The sequence below is a fragment of the Crocodylus porosus genome, unplaced genomic scaffold, assembly GCF_001723895.1.
Source record: "Crocodylus porosus isolate Cpor-Errol unplaced genomic scaffold, CroPor_comp1, whole genome shotgun sequence".
Classification (NCBI taxonomy): domain Eukaryota; kingdom Metazoa; phylum Chordata; order Crocodylia; family Crocodylidae; genus Crocodylus; species Crocodylus porosus.
Genome location: NW_017728886.1, coordinates 200,713,352 through 200,734,233, shown reverse-complemented (window position 1 = coordinate 200,734,233; position 20,882 = coordinate 200,713,352). Strand labels below are relative to the sequence as shown.

At 46.2% G+C, this 20,882-nt stretch overlaps 1 protein-coding gene across 2 annotated transcripts in view; it reads left to right on the top strand.

Moving 5' to 3' along the window:
- Positions 1-7,830: 7,830 nt before the first annotated feature.
- The window catches only part of RB1CC1 (RB1 inducible coiled-coil 1), a 145,212-nt gene continuing 132,160 nt past the window's right edge, over positions 7,831-20,882 (top strand). For both annotated transcript variants that reach the window (XM_019548020.1, XM_019548012.1), the window contains exon 1: positions 7,831-8,143. In XM_019548020.1, coding sequence (XP_019403565.1) covers positions 7,898-8,143 — 246 coding nt within the window. In that variant the 5' untranslated portion in view covers positions 7,831-7,897. The remainder of the gene's footprint in view (positions 8,144-20,882) is intronic.

Here is a 20,882-nt window from a genome sequence, read left to right as displayed (position 1 = left end):
ACCCACCTGGGCCTAGTGGTCAAACTAAATAATTCTCATGAACCTTTGTGTTTCATTAGATCATCCATTTTGTTTCTGCAAGCCAGCACCATTTGTAGGTATAGGCAGCTTGGGGAAAACATTGAGGAGTGCTGTGATTCTTATGGTAATCAATATAATCAGATATGCTGCAGCAAGCATATCTAAAACAGTACAGTAACTACAGAACAAGAGCCACAAGGGCACATATAATGTCAGCAATAGGAAGCTGACACTGAGCAGATATTTCTGTTGGGCTAAAACCAGACTGGTTTATTTCCAGTCTCACTGTCCCAGGTTTTGACTCCCATCAAAACAGGGGACAGTCCTTTATACATGGAGGTATTATCTCCATGAATGTTGTGTGCCTCCTGAGGCTGGGGGGTGCATGGCAACTGCCTGCAGGCAGCATTGATGGGGGCATGGAGGAGGCAAGCGGGGAGCTCCCGCAGGCGGCCATGACAGTGTCAGCAGTGAAGGGGCGGGCAAGCAGCAACTGCCAGCAGGCCCTGCCGGCAGCAGCGGTGGTGGCCAATCTCAGGGGTGCACACCCGCGTGTACCCCCTACGTGTCACGAATGGTTATCTCAGTACTTCACAGGGACATACAGATGGGACAACGGGCTTGTACGCCTGTAGGATCCCAGGATAAAAGGCTTTTTCTCTGGAGAAATCTCAGGTCTGTTTTGAGCCTAGGTTGCTAAAGTCACAAATGTGTGTATGGCAGTTCAGGCTGCCACCTGCATTTGAGGAGTGTTAGGTGCTTGTGAAGTGGCATATGTAGTGGATGGTGAAAAGGGCATTTCCCAATTTCCAGAATCTTCATTGTTACATTAGCACAGAATGCGCAAGGAGGACTTCTGTCTGGAGGAAGTTTCAGTGAATACCATATCACCCAGGGGTGGTAAAAGATAATGCAGAATAAACAGAAATTAGCGGTAGCCAAAAAAGGGTATAGGGAAGGTGAATTTCATAAGTCATTACAACATTGTTCATTTCTGTAATGTTTGCACACCATGTATTTTACAAGGTGTGTCATAACTGCCACCTGTGAGCTAAAAACTCTTATTTGTCACATTTTAAAACTCAGCCAGAACTCATCCTTGTGTAGGATTGTGTGTTCCTGCTTCTATATTTGCTTGAATAGTTGCTTGCATATTAGTACATTGTGCTGGCAAAAATTTGGGGTGGGAGATTGTACATGGTCCTGTTTCCAGAAAGCTAGGAAGTCAAGGATTTCAGCATGAGTTTACACTGATGTAAAAGTGTGATTTCAATCTATAATCAGGAATGTTGCACATGTATCTGGGCTGGAATTGCTAAGGACTGACCCAACCTGCCTGGCAGTATTTAAACCTAACCATCCTGTCAGTATGACTCAAGAGGACACTCAGGTTGTTGCCCTAGGTTTTAAGAAAAAATAAACAGAAAAACAGAACATGGATTTTAAGGAAGCTAAGGAGTTGAGCAAAATAAAAGCCAGGCTAGGAATAAAGTTAAAAGTATTATTAATTAGGTAGTTCTATGTGAAACAAAAGTAGGGCAAAGGTTCTAAGACACCAAGAATTATGATAAAGTACCCTTGAAAAGAAAAGTGTGTGTGTGTCATATGTCTAAAACCTGTTTATATATTTATAACATGTTTTAGCTACAGAATTTAGAGTTCCTTTTTTCTTATTTTGGTATTGACATGTATCAAAAAACTTAATACAATATAGGCCAAATAGCTTAAGCGATGGGAGTAGAATATTATGAGTAAGAAAGGACAGGCAAAAGTTTCAGGACACCAACATTCAGAATTGTTGGAAAGAAGAGTTGAAGTGTTAGGCAGAGTATGACTCAGCCTCTGGGTCTTTCTGATATTCACATACTTTGAATGATTTACTGCGATAGGTAAAATAGTTTACGTAATGTGAACAAGATATTTTAAAAAGGAATCCTATTCTGAGATTGGAATCTCTGACTTAAAGTACATCCCAGCAATCAGTTGGATTCCACTCTTATCTGTTTACTTCTTGAATTGCCTAACTGCTTTGTTGAGATGATGTATTGGTTTTATAAATTATTATTCTCTGACTTTACAATGACCCTATCAAAATTCTTACTTAGTTATTTAATAGAGTTTTTGGGAGAGTTTTTTAAACATCAAGGTTTGTTAAGCCTTGCAAGCCTTACTGCATGTTAAGCATACAGAAAGTACTCTTAAACCAAAACTAAACATGTTCCTGGTGCATAGAGCATTTTAAAAATGGCAGATCCTGCTTTAAGCTCACCCTGGAGGATGTGATACCAGACTGAAATGCTTTCAGTTAGAGCATTTTATCAAACATCTGTACAAGATCATATTGCAAGTCAAGGTAGGTCACATTCTGTTGGCATCCCAGGTGACAAAGCAGGCTTCCCTGCTCCCTCCTGTTGCCTGGAGGCACATTGGAACTTGGCTCACTTGCCTGCTTCAAGCTGTCAGCCACAGGTGAGGAGAGGGAGGGGGTCTGTATCTCTGTATTTTTCTTTCATTATATACCAGGCCTTTTAAGGCAAAAGGAACAAACCCCTGACAAGAGTAATCTCACCCCAGGGGAACAAAGGATTGCCACCACCGTGTGCAGTGGCAGAACGAATGCTCATTCCAGACTGGAGGAAGACGAACTGCGCTGAGTACTTCCAGCCCCAAAGAGGGGCAGCCAAAGAGAGACTCCAGTGTTGGGAAACTGGAGATGCTGGGAGACTCTTTCTCTGATGCCAGCCTGCAGGGGATTTGGCAGAGCAGAGCTGTGGGGAGGAAGGCACAGGAGGACCACTGCTGGACAAAGTGCCAATGCAGGAGCCTGGATTAAAGAAGAGTGGCTGGTTGGGAGATACCACCAAGAAGTAGGTGCTGGGAAGGGGAAAGAGGGAGATCTGGTAAGCCTACTCCTCTTTATGGACAGGCCTGCTCAGGAGCCCCATAGGACAGTGATTGGTTTTCTTTTGTTTGCCTTTGTTTTTCCTTTGCTACTGCCTTGTTTTTCTTTCACTTCCGCTGAGGTTATTTTCTTGTTTTGGACTTTAGACTTGGTGGCCCACCATTAGAAGGGCCTGGGGGGACTCTCATGAATTTAAGGGGTGGTGGCCCTTGTGACACCCTAGACTTAGAGTGAGTAAAGAGCTATAGGCTCAGCCCTTTTTTTCTTTTTTTTCCCTTTCTTTCTTTCAATCTGTCGACAGGGGATAGATACAGCCCTGCCTGGGGAGAGACAGCCCACGGGACTTGCTCTCAAGTCAGAGGCAGTGTGTGGTAAGGTTGGGATGCAGGGGGCAGAAGCCCCATAAGGGAGTCCCGTCTGGTGATCCAAGGTAATATTTGCCTAGAAAACCAATGCCCAAAACTCAAAAATAAGAAACATCAAAGTCATGGCAGGATAGAAGACAACACCAGGGAGGGGCTGAAGAAGGTATTTATAACCGCTCCTCAGCCCACCTACTTATGGAGAAAGATGTCAATGTGCCAAGTACCTAGGTCTTATAGCACCTACCAGTGACATTATACAATGTCCCTAGGCAGGGCAGAGATGCTCCACAGATGGGACTGGGCCCTATGGCAGGGCAGGTAGAGTGAGCGAATGGTGGCTGCAATCTGCTGTGCCTTGTGTGCACGAGACCTAGCAGGGTCATGGTATAATGCTGCTGCCACCACTGGTTCTCTGTGGGGAGCATCTCCAACCTGGCCCTGAGCGAAGTCATGATGGTGGGGGGGAAGGGGGAGGCAGAGCTGCTGGGTCTATGTTGGGAGTAGGGCTGGGGGGCCAAATACGTGTGTGTGTGATGTGTATGGGTGTGTCCAGCCTGGCTCCGAGCAATCCTTCCCTGCATCCCTCCTCACCCCCGATCTGCAGCAGATCCAGGTGAGGCAGGTGCCCCCAGCCTCCATTGTATCTCTGGGGAGATGACTCTGCATAGCCTGTCCCTGACAGCACTCCATGGATGAGCTCCCCCACCTCGATCCCAGGCCCCAGCCCTTCCAGCTCTGCATCTCTGATTTTCTGTGATTCTGGTTGTAGACAGAGAAGCAGGGAGGGGGGAACTGTTCCTCCACACTAGGCAGCTAATCAGGGATAGCTTTCCCATTTGGCTGTGCCTGGGAGTCTCCAGCAACCTGGGGAGCCTGTGGGGCACATTGGGAGGAGTATGAGAGTGCCCCCAGGCAGTGCAGGCAGGCTCTGACCCCTTCCCCTCCCCCTCCCTCTCCCCTGCATCAAACAGCACACATCTGTTCTGTTTGGTCCTTACCTAGTCTAGAGCACTTTGAACAAAGTGCAATACTTAGACTGCTTCCACCTCAGGCTTTTTGAACATGTGTACTTTGCCCAAGATATTTGCTCTTAAGTTGTTTAGGGTCCAAAAAATAAAGGTTTTCATCCAAGCCAATTCTGGCTAAGCCCAAGAGATAATGATACTGTAGACAATTACAGTAGGAGAGAAGAATAATTGAACTGGCAGCTAGGTAAACAGATGGGAGCCACACACAGTCAGCAGGGAGACTTGAAATAGGCACAGTTGTTTTGGGATGGGGATACATCTATACCTACTCTGCTACAGTCCTACATTTAAGTAAATGGATTTCCAAAATGGCTCTAATAATGTGTGTTCAAAAGCCACAATTCAAAACCAAAATGCTATCTGTACAAAACACTGAATGTGAAGCAACTCAAAACTCCTACATGCCCTAAATGTCAAAAACAAACTGGCTAAGAAGCATGCAAGGAGGACTGCATGCAAAGGTCACAGGTACTTGTCTATGTTGCAAAATGGTGTGGATATACCTGAACTGATTCTAAATGAGTTAGTCTGGGTATCAAAGACAGTTTAGACATAGCAGCAGAACTATTTTACTTCACTGGCCACCATTTTTTTAAAATGTCATTTCCAAGCCTAAATCAGTTCTGAATTAAGTTCCAAATTTCAACTGAGCAGAGCTCAATCATTCAAAACTGCATGGTGCTACCACTGGCAAGTATCCTACCTCCCAGACACTTCAGTCTGGGTCTTCAGGTACTCACAAATCCATGATGGATATCCCATGACCCAAGCCTGGATGCCCCCCAGTTTCACTTGCCCCAGCCAAAAGGCTGTAGGAGCAAGCTAGAGCGAAAGCCCCAGAGCAATCCCCCACCACCATAAATTGTTTAACTGAGATCCTTGAATCTGGAGGTATTTGTGGACTCTTGCAGGGATCAGCCTACCTAATTTAATTTTGGGAAGTTAACTAACTAGTGAAAATGAACACACTTTAAATTCTCAGCATGTCCTGTATAGTATATATAGTAACTTTGAAGACATTTCTGTATTCATTAAGGGTTAAAAGAAACATACCCATTTTCTTTTCAGTTTTTGTGAAGCATAGCTTACCATTACTTCTAACAAAAATATAAGGAAACATATACAACTGTTGTCTTGTATCCCTTGGTGAAGCAGAGAAGGATTAGGATACAGATCAAGAAGATGGGAAACTAAAGTTAATAAGAATATTCCATACGGTATGCATACAAAATATTTTAATGTGAAATAGCTCAGCACTCCTACATGCCATAAATGTGAAAAATAAACTGGTTAGGAAGCAGACAAAAATGGCTACACGTGGGTGTCTCTTGCAGAACAGTGAGGTAAATTGCCAGGGGAAACACCATGATCTAGAAGGTGGTTAGGAGGCAGGGGGAATACCATAATCAACCAGGTGGTTTTACTTACCTTGCAGGAGAGGTATCCTTCTTCGCAGCCTTGAATGGCTGACTTGGTATAGTTAGAGGGTGAAGGCCTATCCTGTGCACTAAGGGATAAGCAGTCTTTAAAGTGTTGTGGCGTAGAATTGTTCCAGATTTGTTGTTTACCAGCTTCAGATTTCTTAATGTATCTGTGGGCAATTGGTGCCGCCTTAGTCAGAGGGGGCACGTGCCCCCTCCCTGCAACCAGTTAGTGCCTGGGGGGGGGTGTCCCCATCACTAATCTTGCTGACTGGGGGGTCCCCTGCAGCCAATCCTGCCAACCAGGAGGGAAGGCCCCCCTTGGCCAATTTCACTGACTGGGGTTGGTGGCGGTTCCCCCGTGGCTGATCGTGAGACAGCCGATCGCTTCCGGAAGTGGCTGCAGCTGCTTCTGGGAGTGCCGCGGTGCTCCACTCCCCAGCTGGCACTTGCAGGAGGGCATCGGCACTCCTGTCTGTCCGTCGCCTAAGTGGCAAGCTCAACTCACCAGTGCTCTCAGGGGGGGTACGTGCACCCGTGTACCTGCTATGCATCACCCCTGAATGTATCGATGACATTCATAGATTGAAAGCATGTACGGAATGCAAATTTAGAAACTATGCACTCTTGAGCAGGTGTGGATAAGTGTAGATTTAACTCACCAAGGGTAAGAAAGTCCAGTGAAGAAATGGCTTTGTTGTGCAGTTTTTAAACACTGATACTTGTTTTCATGAAATCCAACCTTGCCATCTGCCCCAGGAAACTTGGCCTGTGTCCAAATGAGGACCCATTGATCCCATAAGTGATGTCCCGGGGGGGAGGGGGAATTGGGACAACTGCCCTGGGCCCTGTGCTTTGGTGGGGCCTGTGGACAGTGCTGTATAGGCCTCACCATGGCTGCCGTGCACCACCACTGCTGAGTGCCACTAGCTCCAGCCACTTGTCATCTTTCTTCCCCACCCATCCCTGGGCCCTGCACAGACTGATGCGCCGGACACCTCTAGGGATGGCTCTGGATCCCATGTTTGGACAGCCTGCCACAGTAAAGATACCAGTGAGTGAAGACATTAATCATGTGCAGGACACTGATTTAGTATTTGGAGCCTGTTAATTTTGGCTCCAAAATAACTAAACCAGCTGAGACTTTATAGACCCTGTTCTCTTTATTGGTACAGTTCCAAGTACTTTTGTTTGTGTCTATAATCTTGAGCCTAGTACCACGGCAAGAAGTTTGGAGCCTGGGCCAAAGCCTGCAGCAGCAGCCCACCTGCACCTCACACACAGATTTCTGGAGGGGGGGGGAACGCCACCCCCCCCAGGCTTGCCTAGGTGTGCACACAGTGGCAGGAGGTGCTATCCCCCACAAATGAGTGGTTCATAGCTCCACCGTGCCTGGGCAGCCCTTGTTGCACCCCTTTGCTTCGGCACCCAGGGCAGTTGCCCCCTTTCCCCCACTTGCTACGGCACTGCTTAACGCAGCTGTTGTAGTCATAGCTTTACTGAAGCCATTGCTCAAAGGTGGAATTTCTCATGAGCACAGTAACCTGGCATGCTGAAAGTCCTTTGACCTGGTCCTTGGGCCTCAGCCAGTGTAACCCAGCTGGTTTATAATAGTGCACGGTTGTAATGGTCTTTCACAAAGTACTTGTGGACTCTCTGACTCCAAATCCAGAAGGTAGTTTTGGGGACACTTGGAGCACAAAGCCCTGTGCTGGCCAGCAAGAAGCAGGAGGCAAGTGCACGGCAATGCCTCGTTTCATTTCTTAAAGGGGGAGAGGGGCTTAGTCCCCTCGTTCGTCTCAACTGAGGCAGAAAGCAGGGGGGATTTGTCCCTTACACTAACTCAGAGCGTGAGCTTTCAGGAACTCACACTCATGATGGGCCAGGGCCCAGGCCAACTCACGCTATCGCTCTGTGATGGTGGCAGTCTGCAGGGGGCAGCCCCTTGCTCGGCTGGTGGTAACCTGACAGAGCCACCCCCTGCAGGCAGGGTATTTGCGGTGGAGGGCCAGGAAGGAACCGATCCCAGGGCCGGGCCGCGACACCCCCTACCCCAGCCACCACGCGCCAAGTCAGGATTTGGTGGTACGCGGGGTCTCCCCGGCTATCGCCACGGGCCCACTTCCGCCCACCAGCGGCCCGCTCTGTCCCGGCCTCTCTATGGTTCCGCCTCTCGGCCGGCTGTTCCCAGCATGCAGCGCGGCGGAAGCGAGTGACGACAATAACAAACCTCGGCGGCGGCGGCGGCGACTGCGCTTGGACCTCTCCTGCCGCCCCTCCCCCCGCTCTCTCTTCGCCGCTGGGGCTGGGGCCGGGGCCGGCGCTGCTGCCTCACGCAACGCCGCGCGGAGCGGCTGCCGCCGGGCGCCCGCACCCGCTCAGCGCCTCCGGGGCCGCTGCCGCCGGGTAAGTGCGGGCCGGGCTGGGCTGGGCTGGACTGGACGGCTCTAACCGTCCGCACTCCCCGCGGCGGGTGGGGGAGGGGCTGACCTCCCGGGGCGCGCTGCCATAGGCAGCGGAGACAAAGAGCTCCCGGGGGAGGGGGGGTCAGAAGGAGCCTGTTTAGGGGGTGCGGGGCAGGTCCGGCCGGGTATATCCGCACCCCTTCCCCCCCATACTCATTCCGTTCCTCACACGCTGGGTCCGTGCTGGCAAGGGGAGTTGCCAGCAAAGTTACTACCAGGAATGACTCAGCCTGTCCCTGCTCCAGTGTTGTTCACTTCTAGCAGGAGCCAAACAAAACAACTGCGCGCCGAGGCCCCTTCGGGTGACTTGAGGTTCTAGCTTCGGTTCCTTTGGGAGTGGGATCGGCCACTTGCCCTCTGGTTGCTTCTTCCGTTAGTGCTTGCAGGAGTGCATCTGACTAGGACCCGAGGAGACTTTTACAACCCCTGTTGCATTTGCCATTCAACAGCTGTAATATGCACTTACTGCGGGTTTTGAAATATCAGCCTTTGTAAGAGCAGTGACTTCCTTTTCCTTTCTTTTCAACCAGACTTACTAACAGGCTGTTGTAGCCTTTTACTTGGCACGTAGAATGCAGCTGTTATCTTTGGAAGTAAAGGTCCTAATGGTTCAAAGGCATCTGCGGTGACCTTGGGGTAACATGCATTAGTTAAGCATGGGCTCAGGTGTTTGTGGGAGCTGAGCTGGGTTGAGTAGCTTACTTCTTATGCAATAGCAGAGGTGTTTTTGTGGATATGTCAATGTTCTTTGTCACTGTTTGTCAGGGTGCCAACATTGTCTATGTTCTCATGGCAGGGGTAATTCTGACGCAGCTCTCGGAGACCTTTTTATCAATAGGTATGAAAACATTTTATAAAATACAATCCTTTTATTTATTCCCATGTGAAGGTAGGCAAACTGAAGCACAGGGAAGTGGTGTCATTCAGATAAAACCACCCAACAGGGTGACCAAGGGGGAGAATTGCATCAGGTATCCTAAATCTCAATCCAAGTGCAGTGCTATAATCACTGTAAAACTTGGCTTTTTATAGTGCTGAGCAGCCATGAAGGGACACGAATCCTCAATCTTCTGACTGCATAATGGAGGCGTTTTCAATCTTTTTGGATCAGTGTACTCCCAGCGGCCAGGCATGGAGCAAGAGTAGTGGTGCACAGCCAGATGTGGAGTGGCAGGGGTGGCATGAGGCTGGATGTGTAGCAGTGGCAGTCGCTGCATCTGAGCTTCCCCTGTGTCTGGCCACGCAGGTGGTGCCTGTGCGGGATGCTGTGTGGCAGCTTTCCGTCCCTGCCTGCCCATGCTTACTTCCTAGGGCCATGTCAAGTACCCCCTGGCATAATGCATTCTCGTTTTCTGATCACTTTGTCCTACCGCTGTGTGTATTAAGCAAGTACTTTATTATGAAAGATTAACTAATCTATAAAATGTTTAAAGAATGTTAAATTTATACAAAAACTTTTTTCTTAAGTATCAAGAACTTGAAGATTTTAACTAAGTTGATGTCAGTGTCTGTGAAACTGATGGCAGGTACATCGTGGTGTATACATTCTAGGAAGTCTCCCTGGGGCAGTGAAAGGCCTCTGCATGTTGCTCATGCATAATTTACACATTCTTAATTCTCCAAATGCAAATTGGTTGCATACTTAAATAGTGTTTTCATTAGCTGTTTGTAAAAATCAGGAGTGCCCCAGTTGTTCAGAGATGTAAGAACAACAGCCAGATAAACTTAACAAGACTTCAGTTACTTCCATTGGTGGTATTAAGTCATGTCAGCTTGCTCTGCATCTTTCTCTTAAATAGTCAATTAAAGTAGACACTTAAGATTTTCATAAAGGTTGGAGACTCCAAAATGGAAAAGTAATAGCCGTTCTTCCACCACATGGACAGTGTCCAGGGAGTTGTGGGAGAAACAATGAGCAGTAAGAAGATAGGGAAGGGACAGAAACAAAATCACTCTCTGTAAGTGGTGGATGGAGGAGCATTATACCAATCTATGATATTTTCTTGAATCCAATATAAGTCTTCCCCCCCCCCCCCCCACTCTGTTCAACATAGGGTGGGGGGAGGAAGCCTCTCATCTTTAATTCTAGTACAAGGTTGGGCGGCAAGTGGTTGCTGCAGGTCTGACTGGCCCTGACCTGGGGTTGGACTTGAAACCACAGTATCTGTTCTTCTTTTCTCCTCCCCATCCCACCTCACCATCTACTCACTTGCTGTTGCTTCTCCCAGAGGTTCCACCTACCCCTTGCACTGTCAGCTTACCATCTGGCTATGGCCCTGCTCTAGCCCAGGGTATGAAACCCACGGTTGCTTCAGCCCTGGCCAGCAACCACTTCTGCATGGCTGGGCTGGGGCTGGACCACAGGTTTTGTGTCCCAGGCTGGAGGTAGGCCTGAGCAACAGAGCAAGCAACCGTACAGCGGGTAGAGGTCAGGTGGTGGGAGATGGACAGCAAGAACATAAGAACTGCAATTTACTGGGTCAGAATGTAGGTCCATCTTGGCCAGTATTCAGTGTTGCACATGCTTGTTCAGAGGCCAGCGGATGCTATCTGGTGTGGTCTACTTGGTGTCCCTCCTTGGCACAGTAGTTATTAATCTTTGACCATCAGTCTCAGCCCTGTTAAGCCTTTAGTTGTCCCCAGAAATCAGTTGTTGCTTCTTAGTACTCTCCTTGTTTAAGGGAAGCTAATAGCTTGCTTTGTGGACACTACCCCATGATCCTTTAAGACAACAAATAGGCCTGTGTCACATACAGAGTGGCTGCTGAAATGAAGTGTGAACAGGGTTTGACCACAGCTTTTTCTACTGCTCTTCTGCTTGCAGCTCCTTCATTTAAGATCTAAGAAGTTCTGATTCAGAGGTTTTTCCCTTAAACCTTGTGCTCGACAGCTACTGATGCACAACTGCAAGAATTTGTCCTGTCCCTTTTTTGAACCTGGTAAAACTTTCAGTTTCTATAACATCTGGTGGCAGTGAGTTGCACACTTTAATTAAACAATGTGTGGAAAAGTTAGCTTAAGAGTTATTACCCACTAGTTTCATTTTGTGACCCCTCCCCCAGTGCAAGGGGCAGAGGTCAGGCCACTTGACTCCCCTGTTGCTTGCCCCTCTGCCACTGTTTGCCTTTCTGCAGTGGTGGGGAAGGGGTGAATTTAGGTCAGCCTTCCAATACTTAGATTCTGTGCATGGAAAATTGTAACAAATATATACATGGAACATTTATATTATCTAATTATTGGGAGGCTGTCTTAAATTAAGCATTGTTTTGGATTTGGATAAATGTGGTAATATCTGTTAGCCAGTGTTGACTTGAAAAAAGTAGCCTCAAAGATGTATCTAAGGAAAACATGCTGGTAGAAATGGCGCTCTATTCTCTTTTTCTAGTGACATAATGATAGTGAATAGCCTGGGCTTCACTCCAGGTTATTATTGGGAACTGGATTGGTGGGATCCACTCTTTTCTGTTTTTTGGTTGTTTTTTTTAAATCCATCAAGAATATTAACATTTTTTTTCATTGTGTCTCAGAGTGAAAGTTGTTTTTATCAGTTTGTTGTTCAAATGGTAGGCTCTTCACGGTAGAGATTGTCTCTATGCTTGGTTTATGTCCTTGTCCTGTTTGCTTTTAAACAGTAATGCACAGAAGGGTTACAAAATGCTTTCTCTTAAAGATCTAGCCTTGTTTTGGAAGAGCTGTCTCCAAGGGGGTGAAGTTATTCTCCTTGTCCATTCAGTGTTTTTCTTGCTTTTCAAGACTATGATGAAAGGGATTAATTGTGGTGTAACAGCTTTGAGGTTGATCATCTTGGTTCATGCAAGTCTCTAAGCAACTGTGAATTACTCTTTAGTCTGTATAAAATGATGTTGAGACCTGAGTGCTTTGTATTATTGATTTTTGTTTTGTGTGATGAAGTGAGAGACTTTTTTCAGCAAGCCATTTTTTTTATCAGGTAAAACTTTTTTGGATCAGACATTTCTGGTACTCGGTGTATAGATGGTAGTTGGCAATACTTAACATGAGTCCACTAGAAAATTTCCATGGTATAGAAATGCGATATTTTCTTGAATTGTCAGATATTGTTTTGATTAGTTGCATAACTGACATCTGTGTTGGAGAATGTTACCCATAATAGTAAGATGGCGGCGGGGGGAGGGAGGGTTGCAGAATATTATGTATTTTGAGTAGATTATGAACTCGCATGTAGTTGTTGTAGTTTTGCCATATATCTAAGCTGGTGGTGGTTAGATATTTAACAAAACAGGAGGGAAATGAAACGTTTAGAAATGGACGTGCATACTTTTTCATCCCAGTACCTTTTCCTATATGTAAAAGGGGATACATTTTATGCATGTTATTCTGCATATTGTTTGTAGATCTCAAAGGTGACTGGTAGACATTAATTTAGTTGTGCATTTGGGATCTGACAAATATTGCAGATCCCCAAAATCATGGAGCCTGCCATGCCAGACATGTATGGCAGGATGCATGATTTCTGAGATTAGTGATTTAAAATTCATTAGATACTAGTCATACATCTGTTTAGGCATAGAATTGACTACACATGCCTACTTTGGCTGGAGAGGTCCCTGACTCATAGCTGCTTGCAGTGTATACCTTGAAATGGTGCATACACAGCCAGCTTCATGTGGGCATGGATTGGCAAGCTCCCAGGTCCACATTCGGCATCCAGCTGGTTGTATACCTGCCAGAGTGGGGACAGCTGGGGATCAGGGATGTTCCTGAACACAGGGGGTAGGGGGCTCCCATTTGTGGAGACACTTAAAGCCCTATTGGCCTGCATGGCAGTACTTTTAACATACCATATGTTCACAGTACAAGTCAGCCAGCAAGATGTTCCATATTTTAAATATGGAACAAATCTGTGACTGATTGGCCATTTTATCATGTGATAAATGGTCTCAATGTGTGGTAGGTATTTCACAATAAACATGTAAATCACATGATAAATATAACACATGCCAGGAGCCAGAGTATTTTATTATCTTTGTATCAGGGATGATGAAGGAAATGCCACAATTAAGGACAGTTTTAAGTATATTGCTCAAAAGTATCTAGCAGGTGGGAGAAGACCCTAGGATTTGAGTCCCAAGTCTGTATTTCATTCAGATATTAAGAGGATGGGGACAAGAAATAAAAATAGGTATTCTTTTTACACTTAAACTACCTATTTTCTTTGGGGTTAGGTAAAACTGGTATTGTTATGGCGGTTTTTTTGAACACTTCTGAAGTATTGCAGGCTCATAGCTTGTAAAAATAGTATCAGATTTTTAAGCTAAGTACCGTGCCATAGCATGTTTGTTTGATTTTTCAATGACTACCTATTGAAATATCCAAATAGTGTACCTGCTTACCCAAAAGACTACTACTTTATCTCTTTGTGTCATGTAATATTCCACACTTATGAATGAATCTATGTGCTGAGGATCTCTTCACTGAAGCAGGGGAGGTAGCTGCTTGGAAATGTTTTTCTGGGGGCCAACTGGATATGTTCAGAGTATTAGTCATGATCAATTTACACACTGGGGCAAAAAATGTTGTGTATACTTGGAAAACTTGGGGAGAAGGCTAAAGACAATTAGAAGTGTTAGAAAAGTAATTGTTGCAATCAGAATGTGCATGTGTGTATGGAGGAGAGATTATGTTGTAAGGTTTTTGTCTCAAACACTGCAATGTGTGTGTTATAGGGAAATAAAGCAAAGTAACAAGTTAGTTACATGAGGAATAAACAGGAACTCTACTTAATTTTAAGCTTCAATTGATGGTGGAGTGAAGAAAGATCCTGGCTGTTAGTTCTCATCATAGAATTAACACTCATTACTTACTGAGTAGCAATTATGCATCAGCAAGAAACAAGTACAGACAGTCAAAAAGCCCAGGGTCAAATCAATTCAGTCTTTGCAGGTTAGTCTAAACTATGTAGATTGAACTGATAAGCAAGTGAACAGACATTCACTTTTGATTCTGAAAATGCAGCCACATGCCTGCAGTGCGTCAGGCCAGAAGCTGAAGGGTGCTTGCTCAGCTGGAACAGATAGTTTGGGCCAAGGCTAGTCTGCCTGCCCTATGAGGGAGGTTGTGGGGGAGGTACAAAGCATCCTGGGATGCAGGGGGACTCTGAGTTAACTTGAATCTAGAGGGTATCTGGGACAGAAATTCACTAAACCCATTTAACATAAATTAATTAAGTCTGATACTACATCCAGGTTTATCTTAAACTAGTTTGGGCCATTTTGAAAGTGGTTTCTGTGTGCTGAACTTCTGTTGTGTTACAGATTTGAACCAATTTCTGATTACTTGTACTGATTTATTGAGTTAGTTCTGTCTCTAGACAAGGGGTTAAGGCTCTCTACTTTTAATTTTTGTGGTGTTGTTTCATTGCATTTGGTGCCAGCTAGGCGAGAAAGGTATATAAAAACCATACGTACAGTGCCATAGCTAGATTATGGTTGTTCATCTTGTACATGAGAGTTCTGAGGTACACTTGTTCAAGGACTGATTCTAGTGCATGAAATACCTCATAATGTGGAGTTCCTTTGTAAATTGTTGAGGTTAGTCTGCAAAGCTGATGGTGGTACTTAAATGACTTCTGTATCAATAAATCATACATCTGATGAGCTAATTGAGGATTCTGTGGCTACGTGAAAATTATGGAGCACTCTCAGGTATACATTTGATCACTCATAAGGCAGGTCAAACTCTTAAGTTAGTTTTGGCTTGCATTTTGAAGTGGAAATTGATAATTAGAGGTTTCTACCAACAACACCCTTCTTCAGGCAGAGGAAGTATCTGCAGTTGTTTTCTTCTTTTCCTGGATGGGATAGAAGCCAGAAGTCAGTCTGCAGGATTGCAGATCAATGAAAATACAAATGTGTGACTGAGGGTCAGAAGGGTGAGAGAGAATGGGTGAGAAACAGGTGGAGTGGGGTGTTGAGGAAGGGAAATGGTGACCTGGTGATAAAATGTAGCTGGTAAATTGTAGAGAGGTTACCTGGGGTATCAGGTGCTAGGCAGGTTATAATGTGCTATAAATCCAATGTCTACATTTAGTCCATAATTTTTTGTATCCACTAGGTTGATGAAGTGAAGTTTGTAGGCCCATCTGCGAAAGGTGTTTTGTAAATTCCCTTTGAGGATTAGAACTGCTAGAGTGGAGAGAGAGTGGTTATCTTGTGACAATTCCACAGGTGATTGAGTGTTTTTGTCTTTGATAGATTTTCAGTGTGCGCTCATTTTGGCACGCAGTTGTTGTTCGCTTTCTCCTACATATTTTCCTTCAGGGCATTTGGTGCACTGGATAAGATGTGTTACATTTCTGGAGGTGCAGGTGTAAGATCCAGGAATGTTGATGGTTCTGTTGTGGGGTGTAGTTATTGTGAGAGTGGTGGAGATATGTTGACAGATTTTACATGTCTTGTCATGGCATGCATGGTCTGGATCCATTCGGTGAGTTTTGGCCGATAGGAAGTTTGCCTTCTGGTGATGTTATTGGTGAGGTTTGATGCTTATTTAAGGGCTAAGATGAGTGGTTCTATTTTAGGAATTGGGTCATCTAGTATGGGGTGGAATTGGTTGAGGATTTTCTGTATAGGTTCCAGGGAGGGATGGTATGTCATAAATAATGGTGTGTGATTCATGCGGATTTTCCTATTATATTACAGGAAGTCTTCTGGAGGAGCGTCCTTGAGTGAAAGCCCTTTTGAGATTTGTGAGGTGACTATCGCAGGTGTTCTCAGTGCAAATTTGGTGGTATTGGAGGGCTTGGCTGTATAGTTTTCTTGGTATGTTTAGGGTTATTGCTGGTTCTGTTCAGATATATGTTGGTTCATGGGTTTTCTTGTATATGGTGGTCTGCAGAGATGTGGGTTTTCTGAAAAATTTTGAATTAGAAAATTTTCCTGTTCCCTAAATAGAGCACCGTCTGATTTAGCATGTTTATTTGACTTACTTTTTTAGCTTTGTTTGCTAAATGTATCCCCTGTTAATTTTATGTCCCAATAGCCACAAGTATTTGAAGTGAAATATTTGATTAGGGAAAAAATTAAATAAAACACATTGAATGTGGTTTAAATGTTACATCCAAACAAATTCAAAGCTTTGTGGAAAGAAATTATATTAATTGGAATACTTGTGAAAATGTAAAGACAATACACAATAGCATGTACTTCCCTTCCATTGTTTGTTTAAATTTACTGTTGACATGCTAATTTTAACACACCCAAAGAAGTGTGCATGATATGCTGTGCTTTGGTTTAGATTTGACCTGCACTGCCAAGTAGGTTGGTTTGGATTATTGTGCGGGTGTATTTACCCTCCTGTTTACAAATCAAAAAACTATATATATACTCTTTCACACATTTCTTAGGGATAATTACCTGAAAAACATTGATTAAAACTTTGAAACTGCCAAGCTTGGCTGATATTGTATTGGCATCCATTCATTGTTACTGTCACGGGGTCACATAGGTGCCCCGTGACTGGGATTGAAACTGACAGAGCTGCCAATCACCAGGGCAGCTCAGGTGCCGGTTGCTGGGGCAACCAGGTGGGTCAGGTGGCCAGAAGGGGGCAGGGCTGGGCCTTTATAAACAGCCCAGGCTGGAGCCTGACCAGCAGTTCCCCTCTGGCAGCCACAGGAGCCACAGCTCTGCGGGAGAGCTGAGCGGCCTGAGTTGGTGATTGCAGCCTTATCTTGCAGACTGGCCACAGTGATGCCAGGGAGGAGTGAACCCTGAAGGGAGGTACGGTGGAAGCCCTGCTGGGGGCTGGGAGTTTGCATTACGAGCGGGGAGGCTCTTTGTTGGTTTCGTTACAGCCGTTTGGGCTCGGGTTGTGTTATGGTTAGCACCGGAGGACTGGGTGAGGCTGTAGGGGTGTGAGGAGGCCTCACGAGGGCTCCCCAGTAGCTTGGGGGTTCCCGGTGCCCAGTGGGAGCACAGCAAGTGGTGCCACTGGGACACTGCGGTTTGCGCCGGAGAGGCGCGGTGAGCACAGTCTCGGACCCCAGCCCGTGAGGGCGGCACAGGCCCCAGAGTGGGGCAGCAGGCGCGAGAGGCGCGGCACAGGCCCCAGAGTGGGGCAGCGGGCGCGAGGCTCCAGAGAGGGCGAGGAGCGGGAAAAACCTGAGAGACAGGCCCTCTGGGGCGAGGCCTGGGCACGGCAAGCCAGAGGCGCCAGTAGCGGGGTGCAGGTTGCTTAACCGGCCCAGGGGTGCCGGTATCAGGGTGCAGGTTGCTTAACCAGCCCAGGGACGCTGGTAAAGGGGCGATAGCCGCGTGACCTACCCAGGGGCGCCGGTAGAGGGGTGCCAGCAGCGTGGGTAGGCCCAGGTAGATTGGAGGGGGGTGCCGGGGAGTAACAAGCCCCAGGTGGGTGACAAGCCCGGGGGTGCCAGAGAGGGGCACCAGGGCAGGACGAGCCCAAGGGGCACCGGAGAGGGCGCCAAAGGGCAAGGGACCCAAACAATGTCCAGAAAACAGCTGCGAGGCTTGGGGCTTGCTGAAGGGGAGGTAGGAGGCATGCATTGCCTTTAAGGCAGGGGTGTGCTGAGGCACCCCATACGGAGTAGGGGTACTAACACTCACACCGTTCACCAGGGGATAAAGGCAGCCTCCCATCTGAACTAACTCATCAAAGACATGGGGGTTGAGAACCAGAGGGTGCTGAATCACCTTGAGTAACAGTAGGGGGCACTAGGGAGTACACGGCCACTCCCTAGGCCCCACTCCCTCACAGTTACTAACAAATAGTATGAAACAGTGAAGTTTTAGAAATGGAAAATTTCTCAGGGAAGACTAAAACACTGGAAAATTTTCCACCCCACATGTCTGATGTTCTGTATTTTACCATTCTGGATCATAGTATCTAAAAAGGAAATGTTGGTTTCTGGGGTATTTAAGAGAGACTCTGATGGAGGGGTTATAATTATTGAATTTCTGATGGAAATCAATCGGAGATTGCAGATTTTCAAATGATGAAGATGGCATCAATATATCTCAAGTACATCATGGGCTTGATGGTATAGCCCCTTGAGGAATTCTTCCAGTTGGCTCATGAAAAGTTTGGCATATTGTGGGACAGTTTTGTTGCCTGTGCCTGTCTCTGCTCGATGATTTGCTCGTGCGCCACCTTTGCCTGAGCAGCTGACCTTGCTCACTGAGGAACCTCGTGTAGACTCCGGAGATTACCTTCGGGGTATCCCCCAAACTCGCCTGCCATGACTTCAGATGGTCCTTCAGTCAAGGGGGTCCCTTTTGAGGATGCTTCCAGAGCTGTCACGCGTCCCAGCAGATGTCCGCAGGGCTCCAACCTCCCCTATACCCCGGTCATATGCCAACCTTCAAGATGAGCCTCAGGGTCTTTTGTGGCTATCCCTTATTGATGTCTTCCTTGGTTCCCATGTGTCCTCCCTTGTGGACAGGCACCTCTGCCTCTGAAGAGGCGTCAGAGAGAGGGAGGCGGTATGAGTGTGGCCTGTAATAGGGCAGAACGTGAGAGGCCTAACAGTATGCTGAGTTGGGCTTGGCCTCGTTCTGGAGCAGAATGCAGCTGTTAGAAATATCTGTGAGACTTGGGATGCAGTACAGAGGTGGTTGGAGCTGCATACATAAGCCCAGGAGAACAGGTCATTCTAAGGGCAACCTCCTGTCTAATTAAGACCCTACTCATTTAACACCAAGGCATGGCAGACGAGAGAGGTGGGTGGCATGCCCAGAGGCAGGTGGGAGATTAGCACTGTGGCTGGTTGGGGAATTCCCACCTTGCCACAATAAGCTGGTAACATCTATGGTGGCTAAAAGGGTGTTGCTGGGAAGATAGTCTATATTTTAAATTTTTTTCATAGAAAGTCTGTTCAGTCTTTAACAGAACTCACTCTTTGGGGAATAAGAGGTTTTAGGATGTATTTAATGAAACCTGATATTTCCTCAGTTAGGGTTACGTCGTTGGATATGATAGGTGTGCGGGGGGGGGGGAATCAAGCTCTGTACCTTTTTTTTGTATTTCACTGGAAATAATTTGATGGTAGTTCTGACTTTTAAGGTGATATAAAGGTGGCATTGATGCGCGAGGCACCAAGATGGCGAGCCCCGCCCTTCTTCCCCGCAACCATCACAAAAGGGTAAAACAAACACTACTATACCATTACTTCCGTTATCAGAGTGTCACCAACATAGGTGAGGTCAGCTAGTCTGCAGTGCGAAATAAGGCCGGACACAGAACCTTGAGAGGTGATAGGTGAAAACAGCCAGCTCACTGTTGAGCATGTCACCTGAGTGATATAAGGGAGCGCACAGCCGCACCCAAGCGAGGTCATTCATCACCTGCTTCGATTATCACAAGGGATGCTAGCCTGATCACCTAGCTTTCGCCTCCCGTTCATGATTAGCAACCACCGAACGTCGCTTCATCACCGGCCCCGACATGATTAGCAGTTTACTTCTCGGCATCTTGTGTCTCTCCTCAACACTCACTGTGAGTAAATAAACCTCTACCTTCGACTACTCTTCGCCTCCATGACTATCTCCTCACCTCCAGTCTCTTCGGGTGACGTGAGCTGGACTCGCGTTAACCGTCCCATAGAGAGCTAATCGGCCCTTCCAACGCCTCTGTTCCGGTCCCTTGTGCTGTGATCAGACAGCAGCGTGACAAAGGGGAGTTAGATCTTCCTCTACTTTTTTGTAGTAGGTGGTGTCAGAGTTGTCTGTTAACTTCCTTTATGTAGCCTTCAAGGTTAAGGATAACTATAGCTCCTCCTTTATCTGCTGGTTCTATTACTATTTGGTGGTTGGATCTTGGAGATTCTATGGCCCTTCTCTCTGAGGGGGGAGATGTTGTTATGGTGGAGTGTGTTGGTTGATTATTTCATTGATCATTCTTTCCTGGAAGCAGTCAATATAGTGGTCAAGGTTAGAATTTTGTGCACTGTGAGGTATGCAGTCTGATGTTTTTGGGGGGTTGATTTTTTTTTTTTTTCAATGTTGTCAAAGGATGAAGTATTGAGGGAAGTGGATTCATCTTGGTTGTAAAAATATTCCGTGAGGCGGAAGAATTATTATAGTTTTTCACATTGTAGCATTGTCATTGATTGATATATCAAAACATGTTGATTTAGAACTAAATATATTTTTTACAGTAGATTTGGTACATATGTTTCTTGGGCGGGGTGGGGTCTGTGCATGCACACACATACGCATACCACACCCTCCCCTTCCCCCTAACATATTTGGATTGTTAGAATCCTACCTTTTTAGTATACTGTAAAATGGTGTAATAATCACTAGATGATTAACTTATTGAACACATTTGTATCAATCTGCATTAAGATAGCAACTTGAATTTAATTAAGTTCACAAAACCAGCATTTCATGTTTAGCAAACAATACTTTGTTTGCTAAACAAGACAAGAAGCCCTCCTTTAAATACATAGTGGGTAAAAAGAGGGTTCCGGGTAATGTGGGGCCCCTGCAGGACACATTAGGAAATTTGGCCGTCACACCAGATGACAAAGCCAACTTGTTTAACAATTTCTTTGCCACTATTTTCCTAAGCAGGGACTGGAACAGTCACCCCCCCTCCCCCGCTGGGCCCCCCTCAGGCCCCAGGGGAGGCACACCTAGGCCAAGGGTTAGTGAGGAACTAGTTAGGGAACTTCTGGAGGGACT